Here is a 21,250-nt window from a genome sequence, read left to right on the forward strand (position 1 = left end):
GATTGAAACATGTTTCTGGAAACATGTTTCCTTGTTTTGCCGGACCTTGTTTTGCCGGGGAGACCGGTCACATTGGTGCCGGGCATTGGTGCACGGTGCTTCGGCAAAATCGCTTGTTTGAATTCACAGTTTCGCGAATACTTGATAGTGAACGATCTGTTCTTCGCGCCGGGGGGGGGGGGGGGGGGGGGAATTGGATAACTCGGCGAGGTCACGCCATCGTGCGCGAAGAACCGCCGCCAGAAACAGCCTACCACTGGCTAATTGTTCCATACTTGAAGTCTCTGAATGAAGAAATTCCTGGAGATTGGTACCATTTAATATACATGAAGTTCAATGGGAATTAAAATTTTACATCTATGGAAATTAATGTTAAAATTACACGACAGAAGACTTAAAATAAAGAATATTACGCAGAAACTTAACAGGTACCGAACTGAATAATTTTCATGTCAATTGTCACCTATTTTCAACAGGATTTGAAGAAGCCCAGCCTAAAGACATACAGGGCTGCAAATAATTTTTTTCACTTGAAAGGACAAAATAATGTCCTACTAAGACACCATCTTGGTCGGACAAAAGAAAATTTTGGTCGGACAGTTTTTTATTCATCGTTGCCGTAAAATGATTTATGATAAAAAATTGTCCAGACATCATGTCCGACCCCAATTGGGATTTCGTCGGACAAGAGCAAATTTTGGTCGGCCAATGTCCGATGACCGACTGTTATTTGCAACCCTGAACATACCTAGATCGTTAGAAATTCAACAACAATGCCTTCGTTCTGTAGAATAGTATTCGACAAATGTCAGGAAAATATTAGGAAGAGAAGATGACCAACGATAGCGAGGATGGAAACGGATTATAGTCCAGGGGACAAGCACCAGTTGAGGGAGAAAACTCGTCTCCAAGACATGTCTGAGCCCACCGTTTGCGTCATACTGGCACGTGACGTTCTTCGCAGTACTTATGAGGGAAAGTTTTTGAATGCATGGTAGAATCGTGATGTCTTCGTGTGCTTTAACGAAGTTTTACCAAGAACGGCACTTGTTCCCATGACTAAATAACAACTTGAACCAAATTAAAAACGCAACACTTGCGATTTAGGTTTCCAAGCTTGGCTCGGATTCCTATTAAATGTTTCAAAAATTTCGCTACAACGTAGAGATTTCTTTCTACCTACAGTATAATGCTTCTTCTCCTTTAATTCTTTATATTTGTTTTCGTTTTACATGTAAATCTTGCACTATATCCGAGATTTTTTTCTTTTTTTTTGTTCCAACTCTTTAAGTGAACACCATTCTTTACAGGAAACGGGGAGGGAGGGGGATGGCCGGGGGTTGGAGGGGGACCATGTCCGTAAAGCTTCTTAATCCTTAGGCAAGTCTCTTTCACAAGAGCTGCACAAGATTTTAACGGATCGCAATTTCACCTTGCACAAATATACATTACCAAAAGTAGTCGGTGTATTCTATCGTGAAAAAAGGAAAGTGGAGTAAAGTTCTAGCGTCCCTTGGTGCCATAGTTTGGCTTCATTCGTGAAGATCGAGTTTGTTCAGAGCGACAGCAGCGTGGATTCATGCACTTTACACTCTTCCACCTTGGACTCTTATGTTGGGATTTGCCATCGGGTCAAGAAAAGGGTCTTTATCTGCCATTCCTCGTCCAACGCGCGTGAAAAGCACCACTATGGTGGTGAAGGCTAGGACGAACAGAATCAACATGATGGTGGTTCGTTTCAAGGAGGCGTTTGGATCCTCGGGTCCAGGCTTTTTGGATCTGCGAGACCTGGAAACAAAATATTAATAGCAACAGTCGATGTCGATGTTGAGCTACAATGTGTGTAGGGTATAAGAAGACTGAGAGCACTGCCACTCCTTCCTAAATGGATGCTAGTCCAACGCAGAATACCCCCAGCATTGTGTCCGTCATTAAAAACAATACATCTTGCAACAGTATTAATTTAATTAACGGCCGTCCGACAATGCACGAAGTCATCATTCTCACGGATCAAAGTCAGAGCTTGTCCTTCCAGAGCAACAGTTTGAAGCCGTAAAGCATATCTTGCAAATAAAAACAAACTGGAAAAGGTCGAATGGTCGAACTCGCTGAAATAATTTGGAACGCCACAAGCTTACACGTATCGCCCGCATAAACTATCAAGGCAGTTACAACACGTTTATGAATGTTATTTGTATGAGAGCCAATCGGACCATTTTCCACACATTCCGGGAAAACCACCCAGAGCGGAACACGATTAACGACGGCGAAACACGAAACACAGACGATCCTTTTCCGATATTTTAATTTAAAGGAAAGGGGCGGCTGTACACAGGCTAATTTTCCTACGAGTAAATCAGAATCTATAATAAGAATACCGGCTAGGAGAATATGTAGGTTACTCACCAGAACCATCTTGTGAACCAGTCTATAGCACCTCTTCTTTGGTATTTGTTTTCATCGTGATCATAAGGAATACTATCCACCGCTTCTCGAGTGTTGAATATCTTTCTTGAAACTGTACCTGAAGGACGAACAATGTGAAAATGTATAAAAGAGAGGATTTTATTTAAAAAGGCAAAACAACACAACGCACACTCATAAAACAAACAAAGTGCCCAATAATCTGCACTTCATAGAACAGCCACTGGATGACCACTCGCTCTCAGTTTCTTTCAGCTTGGGGTTTGGCCTCTCACCAAATAACAGCCACCACTGACCAGAAACCTTGACTTAGTAATCATTTTTCTTTCAATACGAGGAAAAAAAGAAAATTTTTGAGGATCTCCAACTTACTAGGTTTGTCTGAGCGAGCATGAGCCTGCTGTGGGGGTGGTACCACTGTATTCTGTTGTCGTACATCCACTACATGATGATCTCTGGTTGATCGTAGTTCTGTTTTAGTACTAAGTGGGGTGGTATAAGGAGGGGATTGACCAGCCTGAGTGACTGGGTATGAGCCAGAGTTCAGGGCGTGGTCAGTCTGTCCATCTGTGGTTCGGTGACTGTCTGTCGCTTGAGAAACTGATGAGAAAAACACACGTTTCAGAAAAATGCCGATTATCTGAATTAACTTTTCGGTAAGTACACTTTTTTGGTGTTGTGTGATTGGGCAAGAAGTATTTACACTTACAGTGTCTCTCTCCACCCACAAGATAAATAGCTACATAACGTACTTTCAAGTTGGAAGGAAAACTCGCCAAAATGGTGGGAGAGGGTAACATGCCATTGATTAGCATCTTATTCTAGGGCAGGTAAAGCCTTACAAAAATTGTGACAATTATTGTACATTTGCCATTTGCTGTTAGTGTTTGTACTGTTTCACCATTTATACTTACCAACTTCAGCTTCATGTCTTGATACACTAGTTTCAGAAACTGCTGAGCTGGACACACTGGACGCTGGAACCTGAAAAGTTTAAATGAGAAATCACAATTTGCAGTCAATGGAAATTTAAAGTACTTTTTATAAGACCCCATGCATTTCAGTAGCGATAAATACATCTTACTTACCACTGGGAGCCCAAGACCAACACGAGCCCAGGGTGCATTGGCTAGCATCTGCCTCAGCTGGTCCGCAACTGGAGAAACTTGTTTCTCTGGAGGAAACACTGACGACTGAAATGTAACAAAGTAACAAATTTTGTATAATAAACATTTTCACTTGTGAAAGCTGAAACAGACAAACCCATGAACTGGCATTTGGAAGCGATTGTATTTGAAGAGGATGCAGAACTCTCCAAGTAAGGCAGGAAACTACAGCAAACTCATGACTGGAATTAACTCAGGCCACCTTGGGAGGTGAAGTCCTGCTTACCCAAGTGCACCATTGAGTTATCTTTCAATAGGGAAGCCTCGAGCCAAGTAGCCCATACTTGCTGGATCTTATCCCCGTTTCTGTAGCATTAAGCGGCTAGGAATATTTCTACTTGCCCCTGAATGGGATGCTACATGTAGTCCATTGCAGGGTATCCCCTCAGCATTATGTCACCGGTACCCATTTATGCACCTGGGTGGAGAGAGGCACTATGAGAGTAAAGTGTCTTGCCCAAGAACACAACACAGTGACCCCAGCCAGGGCTCAAACCTGGACAGCTCGATCCGGAGTCCAGTGCACTTACCAGGGCTCACCAAAACCCCCGTCCGGTCGTCCGGGACAAGTAGATTTTCCTGTCGGGCAAGTGACTTTTCATGCTCACTTGCCCGATGGGCAATGGCCCAGGCAAAACATCAATTAACTTACTTTCTAAAACAACGATTTTGAAACAAAGCAGTACATTTTTGGCCTATTTGTCATGGGTAATCAAAGGTTATAAATGAACCTTTACAAAAACTAAAGGAAGCTTAAATAAACACGCAGGCTACTTTGAACAAGGCTTCACGACAGTGATAAATTCACCGTTTGCAAGCCTTTAAGACCTTTATTTTTGGTTCTTATTTTCCATTTTCGGATTCGTTGAAATGTGTTGCCAATGTCTCAAAACGCATTCCAAATGTTTAGCAACCGTTTTGAAATGATTTTCAAGGTTTTGAAATGGTTTTCAACGGAATTTTCATTTCATTGAAGACGTCATTGAAATGCGTCATTGAAATGTTTTCATAAGGCGTTCTCAATGTTTGAAAATACATTGAAACATGAAATGGTATAATGGTCCTTTCCTTTAAGGGTCGTTTTCACAAATAGGGTCACAATTTCCCTGGCGTTTTTTGCTTTCATTCCAAGAAATATGGGCTTCAAACTTTTATGTTTTGCAGATGTTTGAAAATCGCCCTCTAATGTATTGCAAACCCCCAAAACTCTTGAACTGTATGTCATGGATCCGTCATGGATTGTGTCTCTGGTAAGATTCTCCCTGACAAGTTCGTAACTTTGAAGCCAAAAATGCCAAACTGAAAGCCCAACCCAGTGTCTGCTTGGGCAAGGAGAAAAAGTGTCCGGGCAAGCAAAATTTGAGAGTTACTTGCCCCATGGGCAAGCTGGAATTCAAATTTTTGTCGAGCCCTGCTAACCATAATTAAATTAAAATTTAGTAATTGAACTCAAACTTGATCACACACCTTACAGTTCGGACAAGTGTAACCAGCTGGTGCTGTGTTAGTTGGTAGACTTGCTGCATAACTATTTAGACAAGCCCAGTGAAACACATCTGAAAAAAAGTGGAGAAAAAATAATTCTTTTGAAAAGTTTAACAAACTTGCTTGGTCCCAAAAAATTGCTTCCTTCTATCTCATGGTTGTTGCCCATGTAAGTTGGACATGCATAATATACATTGTATACGGATAACATACTACACGTACACATAAATGACAATACAAACAAGTAACGGCAACAATAATGTTAGCCCTTCATACAATAATTTATGTATACCCATCAATCAAACAGCTACATGTAAAAATAATGAAGTTGTCATAATAATTATAATTCCTTGCAACTTATTCACATGAGATGCACAAGTTTCATTTTTGATATGAATTAAAATACATGAAAAACCATCACAGTTAGGCGAGCAACTCATTAAGCACTTTTAAAAAAAGGTCTGAAAAACCAATTCGATGACCTTAACGCTCTACCAGAGTAGTCCTCTACCAACTGAGCTATCAAGCCAGTTGTGAGCTGTTTACGTTGTGAGATCATAAATGTGCATGTATGTAAAAGTGAAAGAGAATTCAGTGTAATATAAATCTTTCACCCACAGTTTAAATACAGTATAATATTTTATATACCGGTAAAAACTTTCATAATTTAACATTAATATAAGCAAATGAAAGTACAAATCTGGTGCCTTACCAAAGCAAATTAATCTGACGACATCTCCTTCTGCTAAACTTCCATTACATAAAGTACAAACGGGATTATAGTCACTGTCTTGAAGCCAGTGTAAATATGACTTTACTATACACTAGAGCAAAAAAATGAAAGTTAAAACTAATTAATTAGATAAAATAAATAAATAAATATTATCAATACAAAGATCAGGGATAATAAAATAGAGCGTTTCAACATCCTCAGGATGTCACTGTCAAGTGAAATGCGTAAGTCAGTTCGTACTTTATAAATAGATCTACAATAATTATGCACATAAGTTAAAATTTGGCAATAAACATCGATTTTCAGTTTAATATTTTGTGATTATCAACTTTTATCGACAAATTTAACTTGACGATCAACAATTATTGACAAATATCGAGTACTATCAACTTATCGACTACGTTTTCAATGATCGATTTTGATTGACATATTATGCCCTGAAAAGAAGCATCACCACAAGCACAAGCTCCTAGCTAGCAATTCTAGTATTCTAGAAATATCATTTGTTAAGTACAGTACCAGGGCTCAAAATAACGGCCGGTCAACGGATGTCTGCCCAAGATGACAGTTTGTCCGGACAAAATTTGGGTTTGCCGGTCATTTTGACCGGACATATACATGGCTTTTAAAATAATTACTGATGACCAGGAAAAAATAAATAACATTTTTTATATCAATTTATATTTTTAGCAACATCTTCAATTCTAACAAAGCCGCACCTTGAGTTTAGAAGGTCAAATGTTAGAAAAAAGATTAAGAAAGAATAAAAAATAATAAGTCCTGAAATAACTGTGTTAAATTTTTATTTCGTCAGTCGGGTGTGATTGCTACAATGCTCAAACCATAGAGTTTTACCATAACTTCTCGCGCCCTTACCTTTAATTTCTAATCCGACTACAGTTTACATGTCATTCAAATTCAGTAAAACAAGATGCGTCTTTTTTCGCTAGTTTTTGACCTGTATAGTTTTGTTCAAGTCAGTATTATGCGAAACTTTTCACGTCAACGAAAAGAACATGCTTGGAAGGTCCTGAAGAATGTTCGAAGCTTGTAAACCAGGCATTTGATTCGAGGGCGAGAGAGAAGGAAAACAACGTGGGAGATGTTCAATTTTTGCATTAGTTAATTGACTTGTCACTATCACATTTTATGAGGACATCAAGAAGCCATTTATCTACAAAAACCTTGCAGCCAAAACAGTGAACAGGGCGTCAAATTGTGCCTAATACAGGCGCCAATGCGGCTAAATTTTTCACTTTGGCGACCTAATCCTGAAAGTTGATCGCCAAATTGGCGACTAAAATTCACACAATCGACCTCAAATCGCATCAGATCGTTTAATTCATCAAAAACTGCATAACTGGTAAAAAAATCGCACAGGGTGAGCAAAGTACACAATAACTTCTTGCTTCATCTAAAGATCTTACATCTCAGCTAAATATATTAGTTTTGAAGACTATTTACCTGTCCAAAACCGTAAAAAAACCGTGATGTGGGTTGCAATTGAGCGTTGTTATTTTGGGCGGGCAACTTCCTTTTTCAGTTTCGACTTAGCCACACAATAAATTTGCTTTCTATCTTTGCTCTTTGTATTGTATTGAAGTTTACAGGGCAAAATGGTTCAACTCGAAATGTTTAAATCCATAGATGAAGTCAAAAGCATCGCCAAATGACTGTCAAACATCGTATAGTCTTCGATGTGTACGTGGCACGTGCGCTTATTTTGATACGGTCAGCGATGTCCTCTGGTACTTCATGTAATGTCACCAAAAGTCTTCCCAGTTCTTGTGCACAAAAAGCCATTCGAGATTGAAATAAATGCAAATGTGATGAAAATAACTTATTTTAAAGGGTCTATCTAGTAAAATGACAGAATGAGAAGTGTTTTATTTCTTTTTTTAAAAAAATGGCGACCAAATTTTTGGAATTGGCTACCATTTTGGTATATCTGGGAGCCAAGTGGCTTCTGGGAAAAAAAGTTAATTTTACGCCCTGGTGAAGAAATAGCGGCGAACGAGGATGTTTCAAAAAACAGAAAAAACGAGTGGCTGTTTAAAATTACTTTTTTAAATATTTTGACCGGTCAAAAATGACATGTGACCGAGCTAAAATCTGTTTGGCCGGTCAACATGACCGGCAACTGTCTGAAAATTATTTTGAGCCCTGAGTACAGTGAAAAATCTAAAAAATACTCCTAGTTAAAACGTCCTCAATCCTGCAAGGGGACTCCTAGTCCCCAGTAGCTGGTCATGGCATCTCATGACAAGTGAGCAAGATAATCTGTTTTATTTCTGAACTTGCAATTTAATTTTTGTTTTTATGATCCCACAGTTTGCTCCAAAAATCTAATTTTTCCATTTCGTAGAGGCCGTTAGTTCTGCCAAAGCCTACAACCAACAAGCTCACTATGTTGAGCAACAATGTTCAAACATGCTTTCAAAACAGGGTGAATTAAAAACACGCAATCTCACAATATAAACTACATGTAAACCAGGACGTAACAAGTCGATAATTTCGATAGTCGATAAAATTCGATCGTTGTCGATCGAATTCGATACTAATCAATCGACAGCTATCGGAATTCGATAAAAGTCGATCACACAATTTCTTGTGATTATCGACTTTGATCGATTTAAATTGATTTTGATCTACTGCAATCGACAAGTATCGGAAATACAAAAAACTGTGGCAAGACTACAGTTGCAGCGCACATGAAGTTCTTGCCATCATTTCGCAAGGTAATTTAAACATTCAATTCAGTTATCAGCTGTAATGAATAACAGACCACTTGGTTTTTTAGTTTTTTTTATTAAACTTTATTGCCACACGGACGGAATAATACACTTCCATATAAAATTCGTTCGAGCTATTACTGGTTTCGATAGTGCTCGATATTTGTCGATAATCGTCAATCGACAAGTTTAATTTGTCGATAAAAGTCGATAATCAGTTGAAAATCTTGTGATTATCGACTTTTATCGACAGATTAAACTTGTCGATTGACGATTATCGACAAATATCGAGCACTATCGACTTATCGACTACGTTTCCGATGATCGACTTTGATCGACTTGTTACGTCCTGTGTAAACAGCTAAATGTACATGTATACAGTTCGTACAAATGGTTTAATACCATTAAAACTGAATTAAATCATGACTGAAAGTTAGTTACATTTACGCTTCATTCCTTTAGCAAGTACCTCTAGAGAGTGAGATCATCATTTTAAAATTAATTAAAAAAGAATAAGAATGAAACATTCGAACAACACTTACCCTGGGGTGGTTTGCAACCAGGCAGTGTTCACAAACATTCACGCGATGTTCAAAGCAAAACTGTGTAGTAACCTTCTTCTTGGGACATTTACACAGTCCCATGATTATTCTCCTTCGATAAAACGTTCATATATATTTTAAAAAAGCTAAGAATGGGACAAATTTTCAATCAAATTTCCCTCAGACTGCTTGCCACGTCGCCATAGCTCACGACCAACTTTCGACGAAGTGTATAGCTCTGTAACCTAGCCTTCCAGTTTTTGTAACCTAGCCTTCCAAAATAGCCTTCCAATTTCCTTCGGTACCAGGCTCATATAGACGCGATTTCAGACTGATTCCTGACGGCTAAAGATTTTTCTCAAAAAAAAAATAACTAAAATATTTGAAAAAATTTTTTTTTGTTTTTGTATCGCAACCGAAGTATAGGACACTTGAGGAGGATGGCCGATAGGCTAGAGATGGGACTCGGTGTCGTGGAGTGAGACTGGGCGACAGGCTCATTTCAGGATAATGAAAATTGTTTCTTGTCTATGCATCTGTCATGGAATAGTTCTTTTAAATGAATAACGAAATGATGATCTGTTATTATGATGTTCCCGCTCTCGATGCACTGTTTAATTATTTTATATATATTTTTAAATTAAGAACAAAAATCCTCTATTCAAAAACTCTTTATTTTCTAAAGTACTACATTTTCGATTACTACTGGGGCGATTTCTATGTGGAAAGGGGGGAACTAGTTATACACGGAAGGATTTATGAATGTCATCCCGAGGGGACGGGGGAGTCAGTATAAATTTTATTGTGGGGGAACTAGTCACGACAGCACTTGAGTGCATGCATTGTCTCAACGGTGAGCGGAAAAGAAATTCAGGAAATTGACTGTTTAGGCAGGGGATGAACAAAAAATTAACATATTGTCTGTGAACTTGTTATATCTTGTTTTTTTTTCTCTCCTAAATTTATTCTCGTTAAGTCTTTGCACAGTTAGCCTATCAATAGACCTTTTTCGCTTGCGGCCAACAGACCACGTGATGCCAGAGATCCACCACAAAAATACATTATATACTCGCGTCTATATGAAAATTTGAAAGCATAAATTCTCTAGAGATCATCACGTGGTCTGTAATGGGAAAACAAACCGCCCAAGCGAAAAAGGTCTGGTCTATTAGAGCTAGCTATTAAAAGTTCAAGCAAGCAAACCGTGTACGTTCTCCTACCGGTACACGTTGGTTCAATTGAGTGTTTTAATCAGTTAGACACATAAAAAATTAAAATTAAAAAGAAAAGACCGAAAAAAAGTATAATAAAAAAATTTTTTTTTTATTTTTTTTCGGCGGCCACCCGCCTCTTCCGCACTGGGGGAAGTGATTTGCATTTCGTGCATAATTTTTATTATCTCGATAATGCGCCCCGAATTCAAGTGATGGGAAGAATACCGGAACACCGTTTTGCTTGTAACGGACACGCTTTGTAGTTAGTCAAGAAGATACAAGCTCAAGTTCAAAGGGATCTCAACGATTTTATGGAAAACAAATTGTAAGTCAAGAAGTGTGTTTTAATACTGAAGTGAAATCTATTAATGTTAATAAATAACTTTTCATGTATTATTTCAGTTGACTGACTATGACTGTATCCCAACGGATGCTCCTATTATAAACATGGAGATGAAGGACGCTTTGAGGAACATCTAGTGGAAATAAATTCTCAAAAAAACTTCATATCTTTAGCTGGCTAGTCTTCAAATCAAGTAACGCTTCAAACGCTGGCGCGAAACAATCTGAGCTCGCTTCCAGGAAGGTAAAAACATACGTAAAAACGTTTCTGGGGATCTGGGCTCCAAAGCAAGACATCCAGGATCAGGGCTTATAAAATCTGGCCACCCCTCCCCCCCCCCTCCATCCCCCCTCCCCGTTGGGGAACACGGTACATTTATAATATGTGTAGGGCTTTAAACCAGGTTGCATCCCATTACCATTACGTAATCTACACACAAAGTTGTTTTTTCAGAACATAAATATTTATTTTCCTTGAGCTGTAACAGCCCTTTTCGAGCTTTAATAAGCTACGATATAGTAAATATTTGCAATGTAATAAATTATTAACATTCACATAAATAAATAAATAATTAGTTTAAAACTATACAATATAAATTGTTCCATTGGGAACTGACTTATCTGTACATGGTACTTTACATTATTTATACACTTCTTGTGAAATTGAAAAACTCTCGATCACTGCTTACTGAGCTACTTTTTTTTTACAAAGTTCTGTTATAATAAGTGTTTCAGGCTAATTTGTTTTATTAATTAGGGACGGACCATTATTTTCTTGGAGGGGGAATGTATTTTTTTTTTTTAATTTTTTTTTTTTTTTTTTTTTTTTTTTTTTTTTTTTTTTTTTTTTTTTTTTTTTTTTTTTTTTTTTTTTTTTTTTTTTCCGCCAATATTTTTTTTTTTTTTTTTTTTCCCCCCCCCCCCCCCCCAAAAAAAACCCCCCCTTAAAGAAGCTACGTCACGGACAACGCATCTTGAAAAAAGTGGCAATTGTTTTTCAAAAATGTCATTCGTAATCCGTCTTAATCTTCGTTAGTCAAAACCACCCTCGTTTAATTTTGGTTTTTTATTTCTCCGTTGGTGATTTTCTAGGTTAGAAAACTATTATTTCAAGGGTTCCTTCAATTTAAAATTAATCAGAAAAATAACTTAAAATACTGTGACATAGCCCCTTTAAAACAGCCACGTGATTAAGAAACATGCGATAAAGACGAATAGGCTTGGTAGCAAGCCATAACCTGATGAAACTGGATCTATCTTAATCTCTGGATTGGAACATCCCATCCAATAAGATGCGACATCTCTGGGATAAGGATTCACAGTATCTTCTAAGACTTTCACTTTATCGTCGTTGAAGGCATAGTATTTGTTTCCTTTGAAGAAGTACGATCTGCCATTCTTCCACTGAAACGCTGCATCGATATCGTTGGGGATTCCCCTCCAGACGGAGATATCCCTGGGGTATCCGTCATCGAGCTTTCCCCGTGTTCTGTCGTATCGCCAATACTTGGAGCCCTTGAAGAAGTAAGTTTTGCCATTTCGTCTCCATTCCAGCGCAGCGTCAATATTGGCGAGTTCCTCGGGCAGACCTAGTTCACTGATGTCACCAGGGCCATAAAGTTTATCCTTGTTTTTGTATACCCAGAATCTAAATAAACAAGAAAGACTTCAGTTAGTTTACCAAGTCTACTTTGAATGTGATGTAGTTTCAACGTTTTGAACGCTGCTTTTGAGTCAGATAGAGAAGATAGAGAAGGGAATCTTTGTCATGCAGGGACCGTTTTAAGGAGTCCGTAGAGTAACAGTGGGCACGACTTTCCAAAACTTTTCGATTTTTTTAAAGGCAAGTTGGACACTCTAAGTGAGATAAATATATTGTAACTTAGAAAGATGTTCCGGCCCTATATCTCCCACCCAGGGGCAAGGAACAAGGCATGGCAAGATGTTACACAGCTAGTCGTCAAAAAATTAAGAATAAGATTTAAACCTAGGTGGATGTACATCAAAAACCAAATTATCTGCAGACATCTTACCGATTTCCTTTATGGAATAACGTGTGTCCAAAGGACTTGACTGTATATGCAGCATCCATGTTCTCTTCTAAGTCAGGCCAGTAATCTTTGATCTCAAATGGACCAGAGGCGCCTCCAGTGTCTTTGATCTCCCAGAAATACTTTCCACTGAAGGCGTAAGTTTTCTGATCAGCGGTAGTAACCATGGCATCCGGTTTGATGTCACTGCATGTGTTTGGTGTGGGGTTTGGCGAAGGAGTCTCTGGTTCAACGCCTGGAAGACCTGCGAAATTAAAGACAGCATTTTTAATTGGTTGTCTTTAGAGATGTAATATTGGAAGAATTCAAAGCTCTACTTCCTTGAGTACAACACGTGAGATGATCCATTAAGATCGCGATTTTAAGCTTAATCTTCCCAACTTAGCTGTTGAATGAACAGTAATCAGAAAAAAAAAGTTGGTTACAGTAAAAAACAATGGGGATTTCGATTTTGTGAAAATTGCTCACAGCAAACTGAACGCCACGCAATTTTTTATAACACAGACACTTTTTGTGATAAAAACAAGATGGAGGAACATTTGAATCTTAAAAAAGTTACTTGTCTTACCGTACAAATGCTGGATTCCTCGAATGTCGTCACTGTCCAGCTTATGGTCAGGGTAATATCCCGGATAATAAGCAAACATAACAGAGTCAGGGTGATATGTGTGATCAAGACCAAGACTGTGCCCCAGTTCATGCACGGCCAGCCACAGCAAGTCCACTCCGTTCCCGCCATTTACGGAAAAGGTGTCATCATCGTCAAAGTGTACGTCACCAGCGAGATCTTCATCGTCAGCCCCAGGGAAGAACGCGTGCGCAAGTTCGCCTCCAGGACCGTCCGCTGGTCTGGTATCGCCATGGTAACCAGTCACGAACTTTAATCTGATGTCAACGGGAAATTTTGGGTTGTCTTCTCGCTTGATGATCAGACGGCTGGCCTCCGACCACATAGCAACGGCTTTTGCGATTGTGTTGTCCACATCCTCTTTTGAGAGATCTGGTGTGTAGTTTTCGATTCTGTAGGTAAGTTCCTGCGAAACGGCACAAAAAGAAAGAACTGTTTTATTGATACGCATTGACACAGACTAACTAACAGACAGGCAAAAGAGACAGGAAGAACAATTGCTAAAAAGATAAAAGTGGACTAAGTGACAAGGCCCACGAAGGAAGGTAACAACATTTCCGTTGCAGATCAGCTGACTTACATTTTTCATCCATTTGGATCCCTGAAGGGCGTATCTTCGCTTCCGTCGCGCATTGTCTGATGGTCCGAAGTCCGCGAGCCCACATCTCTTGGCTTTTACCAGCGCTAATGTTTTGGGGTCAGAAAAGTCTCCGGTCTCTTTATAACCAGCAAAGCGTTGCATTTTCCTTACAGCGGCTTTAAATTCCTCCATTGAGGTGACTTTTCCGATTCTGTGATTCGGGCTGCTGAGATACCCGTACTTTACAAGGTAATCCTGTTAGCAAAAGATAAAATTAATACTCGTGAGTTCGTAAACTTCTAAATTCGCCTATTTTATTATATAGTGCCGACAACAATCGTGTGGATAACAAAAGAACGTTTTTACAGATTATTATTTAAAATTGACGAAAATATAAAGATCTGGCAGTGCTCAAGAGCGGTCATATCCGATACTAAAAGTTCCTTTACTGACAAATCGCACACCGCACCCATCGATTCGTTCTGGTGTCATGTGAGTGCACGTATTTTGACGTTTCATTCCTCGTATGTTCCGGATTGAACTTTAACACCCACAAACCGCCACGCTTAAACAGAAACGAAATCGTAATAATCTTGGCCTTAATTATAACTTTCCGTGTTTGTTGATATCTTGGATTAACAAGATTTGTTGAACAAGACCTCCTATTCACATTGCGTGCATGTGAGCTTAAGTTGTAAAGAACGCCGTCAAAAACAAGTTTCGCTATAAGTACCAGGGCAATATCAGTTACAAGTGACGAACAACCGCGATCAACGAGTGTTTGCAATGATTGTGCGTTTTTTTAAGGTCAGCATGCTGCTAAACTGCTTTCACAGCTGGTGCCTTCTCTGGACGGCACGAGGAGTTGTTTCGTAAACTTTAAAAGTAACGCACGCAACACAAAAAGCGGAACAACTTTTGTCGAAACAACTTTTAGTCCAAAACGATATCTGCCGTGGACCAGTTGAAGGATTTTCAGTATAACCTCAAAGACATGAACTTTCCTATTTACAGTATTAACAACAACTTCATAGAAAAAAGTAAATTCAGGTCTGCATTAAGAAAGTGATTATTTATGCATGTCTACCAGGACAAAAGAAATTTACTCACCATTAGCTGGTATTCTCTCGCAGGTTCTACTTCAGGGTTAATGGGTATTTTAGAAATCGGTTTTCCACTTGCAAAAACAGCGACTGATAATAAGAGCGAAATAATTCTAAGTTCCATGTTGAGGCTTCAAATCAGCTAGCAAGTTCAGTCAATTAACTTTCTTCTGTTCAGTCAGTTTGTAGTTGTAGCGAAGGTCTTCGACGAACTGTTGAAGTCGTGTTAATCGCACTCCTTTTATACCTTGAAACACGGTGTTGATTAAATCTTCTGACGTAAGCGATGACGACACGGGGCTTGTCTCAGGAATTCCGTGCCGTAAGCCACCGTAAGCACGTCGTTCCGGCCCATTTCCTTTGTGGTACAAGCAAATAATGCAAGTAAATTCACCGAAAATGTGTTCCTTGATTTCAAAAAATCAAAGTTTGGTGTTTTTACGGCCACATTGTCGGCAAGAATGGGATCTTACTAGAAAATGCGATAAGTTTTCAGCCCACACGGGTCTGCAATAATTACTTCTCGATGGATGGGGGTAGAACAGATGACATTAATTAACAAGGTACGGAGGGGATTTGTCGCTAAGCAACAGTGACACTCAGACGATATGGATCGTGCGTCAAAGTCTGGGCCATACAAACTTTATCTTGTCGCCACTTTGGCAAATGTCGCCAGGTTTCTTTCGTCGATTTAGCCCAGCCAGTCAAAACAAACTGTAAAAGGGCTAGGGACGTTTGTATAGCACTATCTATAATGTCAAAAATTGCATAAAGGTCATAAAACTACACTTGTTTCTTTTGTTAGCTGTGTGGGTGAGCGTGACGTACAGTGTTCGAAATTTACATTTTTTTTTTGTATATTTCAACCGTGTACGCATGTTATTGTCTTCATTGTTTGAGGTGAAACGGGCTTGTCTTTTTAGAGGACTTGTTATTCTTTGTAAGAGTTCTGCACAGAAAGGAGTGTCAATTTACTAAAGGAAAAAAACTAAACTGCTTTAAAAGGGAAGAAGGAAGAAAAGATTAGCTGAATGTTCATAGAAACGCGCTTCGTTGTGCTAAGACTGCCCTCCGGCTGCGGTTTGCCGTGCACGTGCACAGAAATTGTGCAACAGAACGTAATAGTTCATGTGACTAAACAAGTGTCCTACAAAATCCCGTTTGGCCTCTTAAGGGGTTTAAGGAACTGGGTGGTTTAATTTATAGTTGGTTTGCTGTATCATTTCCTGGTAGGTACCACATCTACAAAGGCAAAGCAGCAAAGAAAGACTAAAGAATACTATCCCTATTATTTTTAATGTCGCTAGCTGTTTCTCGATATTTCGATATTGATTACGGCAAATCACAAATTATCACAATTTTGTTCAACAATCTAAAGTCAATCAACCATCAAAAAATTTCCAAGCGGCTTGAAAGAATGAATGCATATAGTACGTGACATAAAACAACAAAGTAATCTCAGTTACGCTCATCCGGTCCTTTTCAGTCTTTATAATGCTAACTTCTGTCTAGCTATAACAATTTAGTGCTCTTTAATACGCACTACTGTAATAAAGGTCGGCGCATTTTGTACACTAAATGTTTTTTTCCGATAGCTTTGCTTTGTGAACTCAACTTCTTTAAAATTCTTTAAACTGAGCATAAAACAACAAAAAAGGGAGAAAAATCAACCGATCTAAACTGGCACTTCAACCAATAGGGAAGGATATCAAATCCATCTAATGACGGATCATTAAAACATGTAAAAGACAAATAACAAATTAACCTTTTGCCAATGGAATATTGATATGGATAATTAATTGTCGAGACAGATTAGCCAGTTCTGTTGTAGGGGCTTCTAGAGTTAGCTCCCGTAATACAGCCGGCAAGGTCTTCTGAGGTCTTGAGCATGCAATGGCGAAGTAGACAACTAATACTCAGTAATATCAATTTAGGCTTCCTGCAATCTCTGAGATGCAGGCCAAATCTAACAGAATATATTTTGAGCTGGCGCAACGACCCCTGTAACACCAAAATCGACGATCTTGAGCTTTTTCCTTGTTCCAGATGAAAAGAATTCACTGATTCATGTCAAAAAAATACCCGTCGCAATATTTTGGCGAATCAATCTAGAGCTCACTTGGTCACGTTTTTCTGAATTTCCTATTGGTGTAAATAACATTCCCGTACGGTGAGATAGCATTTAAGATGGAAACACGTTCCATAGGCCACGGACACGAAACAGGCGGTGATACCGGACTTGTCACGCTTTCGGCCTGCGCCATTTAATTTCTAACAGAGTGCCATTTCCTATCGGACCAATACTCGGAAAGAGTCAGGCTGTCTCGCGTGAGGTTTCGATGAGGTTTTTGGTTTTAAGTGAGTTTCAAAATAAACGTAAACTTCCGTAGAATGAATGGAATTCTTCAGATGGTATTGTGGGGCTCTCTTTTCCGGCTTTAGATTCTTCAAACCTGCGAGATTCTTGCTTAAGGGAGTACGGTTTGGGAGTGTCTCTTTAATACAATCACCAACTGAATTCAGCACTATTTGAAAAATAAAACTTAATTAAAGCAAGGAATCTCATCAGTGTACATGTAAAATTGTCTAATCGGATTTGCTCACCCATGAATACAGTCAACTCTCTTTAAAACGGACACCGTGGGTCGGGACCGGCTGCAACTGTCCGTTTTAGAGAGGTGTCCGTCTCAGTTTAGTTCAGTAAAATGGCTGGAAACGGCAGGGATGGGACCAACACCAGGTGTCCGTCTTATAAAGAGGTGTCCGCCTTACAGAGACTAGAGAGGGCCCGCCTTATAGAGGTGTCCGTTAAGAGAGAGTTGACTGTATCACATGAGAAGCATTTTCCGCTCTTTTCCCGTCGTTTGCTGTCTTTGCTCTGTTTACTAGGCATGGGAGTCAACTAAAGGAGGACATTAATTGTCGCTCGCACGGACGAGCTACGACGGAAGTTTTGTTGGATTATAAAAAACACAAATTCACATTCATTTATGATGTTTAGACTTTCTTAAGTATAAAGCTATCAGCTGCTTGGAGAGCGACAAGGACCACGATAGTTTTAAACAGTAACGCGCACTGTTCATGATACCTAAAGCAATCTATACTATCCAGTTTCCACATGCAGCCGTAATGATCGTAATTGCCTTTGTCCAGTTTCCTGTTTGATAATCTTGTTTGTTGATGTTTATTATGCTATAATGCGATTTAAATTTGCCATTCTACATTTATATCTGTAATTGATCAGGACAAAGTGGACTTTTAATCCGATCATAGCCTGTCATCATTGATAGACGAGAGTCACGGAAGAGTTGAGCCTTTTTGGTTTTCAGCAGATTAGCAATAAAATGAATGTATATATTCCACCTTGCAAATTTAAGCTTTAATTCTTCCAGCGAAGAATGCGTATTTAACTGAGTTCAAATAATATCTGACAAAATTTTCGATATATTTTCTGATTGAGTTGGTATTCTGAATTTCAAAGTTTCCCTAGTCGATATCGCAAAACAAATATTTTTCCGGCCTTTTATAATAAATCTCTGATGTTTCAAATCAGTAGGGAACTTCTAAATATTATTTTTTTTTTATAAAAAAAATGGATAACTTTGTTTTTTTTTTATTACCTAAATATTTTTTACGGTAATATTTGCTTCAAGGCTTCGGGCACGTAGCCTACCCTTATGCTTCAGTGTTCAAGTGGTATGTACTTACATCTGCGGACATACGCTCTTCAGTTTATCTGATCTGACAGTTTGTCAACATAGATATTAGCCACTGACCTATTGGCTCAATTCCATAGTCTATGTTTATCCCAGGGTTTTTATGTCATTTATGCACGTATTAAGTGTTGTATTATTCCCACAAAATGACCAATATACGGTGTATAGCAACTGCTCTGACTATGCGTCCAGCAGTACGGACGCGGCGGTGACGTTGGTTTAGCTTGACGTCGGCTATAAACGAATCTGGCTTCATCTAGTTGAATAGCTGAAAAACAACTTTTCCACGTTCGCAGGTTGTTACGGAAATATTCATGATCAATCTTTGGACAATTGCCATTTGGGGTGGGGCCCATGGTGGTTTTGAGTAGCGAGAAATCCTAGTAATGCTGAATGCTAGTAGCATCACAGCCACTGTGGCATAACCTTTCCTTTGTTGTTACTCATTTGTATTAAAGATCGTAGATATTTTGTAACTGATTGAAGAAACCACTTAGGCCTTCCTTCTATTTTGTCTTTCCGTATGGTACATTTTGAAAAAGATGAGTAAGCCCATGATTTGAGGAAATGAATCGCCTTAAATTTGATCGTGTCCGAGTTGACCAAATGTCCTCTTTTAAAGGATGCACCCAGCATTATATTCAACTTATACACTTGTATACAGGCAGTAAAAAAGACGAAGGACGTTTAAGTAAGTTTCCGTAGGTCAGCTAATCAGTTAACCGTACTGCTACAGCCGAAACATCTAAAAGAAAAATAGATTTTTATAAAAAAAAATTTAATTCTTAGCTATTGAACATGTGTTGAACGACAACTGACGAATTTATTACGTGGCAGTTACAACAAGGAAAGTATTTTCACGTCGAGGTCGATTTTCACTGGGCTGATAAAAGAATCGATGACACTTGTTGTTAATACCAGGTTTTCACTAGCTCGTTATTGAGCCTGACTTTCAAAATAAATCCAATTTAAATATTATCCATTTTATATTTATCTATATTATGTAGGTTGTCACTGATCACTCACGAATCTTCTGACGAATATCGAACAGTCTTGTTGATTGATAATGTATTTGCAAATAAAACGTTTGAGGTAGAATTATCTGGGCCAAGGCCAAGTTTACGATCCGACGCTGCCCACAGACTCAAATGACTTGCTATGAATGTACCAGAAAAATAAATAAACAATGAGTCATACTTTAACACTCTAAGTATTCATCATCCTTAGGCGCAATTGTAAGTCGCCCGTAGCCATCATATAAAAGACTTCACACTGAACCGTGAGAAGTCATAGGTCATTAATCAACATCTTGCCTCTAAACCAAAAATTTACTGTTTCACTATTAAAATGAATTCTCTTCGATTCATACTGAATGAATACCATATCAGTTATTATTTTTGGCCGGTATTAGTTAATGTACTGACTGACCGCCGACCCCGTAATATCGGATGGTAAATCAACTAATATTGCTTTCTGACAAAACTCCGGTGTTCAGTAGTTTGGGGGAGAGGTTACGAAATTTGGAATGAACGTTATTCGCTTTTAAATGCCGCCCATTAGACCAAGCAAAATGTGTATTTGGGTACCTTATTATTTATATAACAAAGTGAATCACTAAAACTTGGTGGTCATTAAGCTTGAATATTCTTGGAGAAACAATGTGCGATCATATACTATTTATCTAAAAAAGCGGATTACGCTCAGGAGAGCTCTTAATACGGTGGTTGAGTCGTACTGAGACGGAGAACTAGATAAACAAGAACCTTAAAATACCACCTACGGACATTTTGCGATTTTTTACCGAGCTGAATAGGATGATACATTTCTTCTGTAGAAGAAAATTGTTCACTAGCCTATATATTTTTGATTTTGTGCTGATTCATTGTTGTTGTTGTTGTTTTTTTTTTTTTCAAGGGCAGCGGATGTCAAAACAATTGAACGGTATTGCGCGCCCATTCTGCGCTGACAAGGCCGAAATTCAGCATAAAACTGCGTCAATGAGAAACTGTTTTCATTGAATTTCTCTTGCGTCAAAACCAGTCCGTGTTTTGAGCAGAGGAATCTGATATTGATCGAGTATCCTGCATCGTGTGTTTGAAAAAATGGACATCTTTTGCAGATTTTGTTTGTCGAGAATGACGTCAAAGAGAGGTTTACAGAGTTTTCCTTTTTGGCATGGTGACAACATTCCTGTACAAGTTTTTATTTGAATTCTTTGTTCGTTAATGTAGTCTGGCTTACAGAGCAGAAAATGCTGATTTTATTTTTGGTAGAACTTTAGATAGTCAAACTGTAGAAATATTAAATGACAATGTTTCAAATATAGTTGATATTAGCTGGAGAGCCGGTCGTCACCAAGTTATTGCCTTCGGGCTGTTAAATCAGCATACAGTGGAATCCCGTTTTCTGGAATGTCCAAGGGGAAACGATCGAAAATTGGTTCGAGATTCCTGAGATTTATCAGGAGTTCTAGAGAAAAATTGCAGAGTTCAACAATTACAGCAAATCCAAGAGTAAACAGTCTTGACTTAACG

General features: G+C 38.7%; 2 protein-coding genes across 2 annotated transcripts; both read right to left on the reverse strand.

The window, feature by feature from the left end:
• Window positions 1–1,168: 1,168 nt before the first annotated feature.
• On the reverse strand, window positions 1,169–9,301 carry LOC144635280 (zinc finger protein-like 1 homolog). The gene is made up of 8 exons (XM_078494382.1): window positions 9,083–9,301; window positions 5,788–5,899; window positions 5,058–5,146; window positions 3,513–3,617; window positions 3,339–3,408; window positions 2,797–3,024; window positions 2,407–2,524; window positions 1,169–1,788 (listed from the first exon to the last, which is right to left on the reverse strand). Exons 1-8 carry the CDS (start codon window positions 9,182–9,184, stop codon window positions 1,587–1,589), a joined length of 1,026 nt encoding a protein of 341 aa, XP_078350508.1. The 5' UTR covers window positions 9,185–9,301; the 3' UTR covers window positions 1,169–1,586.
• Window positions 9,302–11,580: 2,279 nt separating this feature from the next.
• LOC144635370 (collagenase 3-like) lies at window positions 11,581–15,377 on the reverse strand. The gene is made up of 5 exons (XM_078494478.1): window positions 15,008–15,377; window positions 13,898–14,152; window positions 13,258–13,723; window positions 12,672–12,933; window positions 11,581–12,286 (listed from the first exon to the last, which is right to left on the reverse strand). The coding sequence occupies exons 1-5, from the start codon at window positions 15,122–15,124 to the stop codon at window positions 11,812–11,814; spliced, it is 1,575 nt and encodes a 524-aa protein (XP_078350604.1). The 5' UTR covers window positions 15,125–15,377; the 3' UTR covers window positions 11,581–11,811.
• Between the last annotated feature and the right edge of the window lie 5,873 nt (window positions 15,378–21,250).

Source organism: Oculina patagonica, chromosome 13 (assembly GCF_052425735.1).
Source record: "Oculina patagonica isolate OP01 chromosome 13, crgOcupat, whole genome shotgun sequence".
Taxonomy (NCBI): Eukaryota; Metazoa; Cnidaria; class Anthozoa; order Scleractinia; family Oculinidae; genus Oculina; species Oculina patagonica.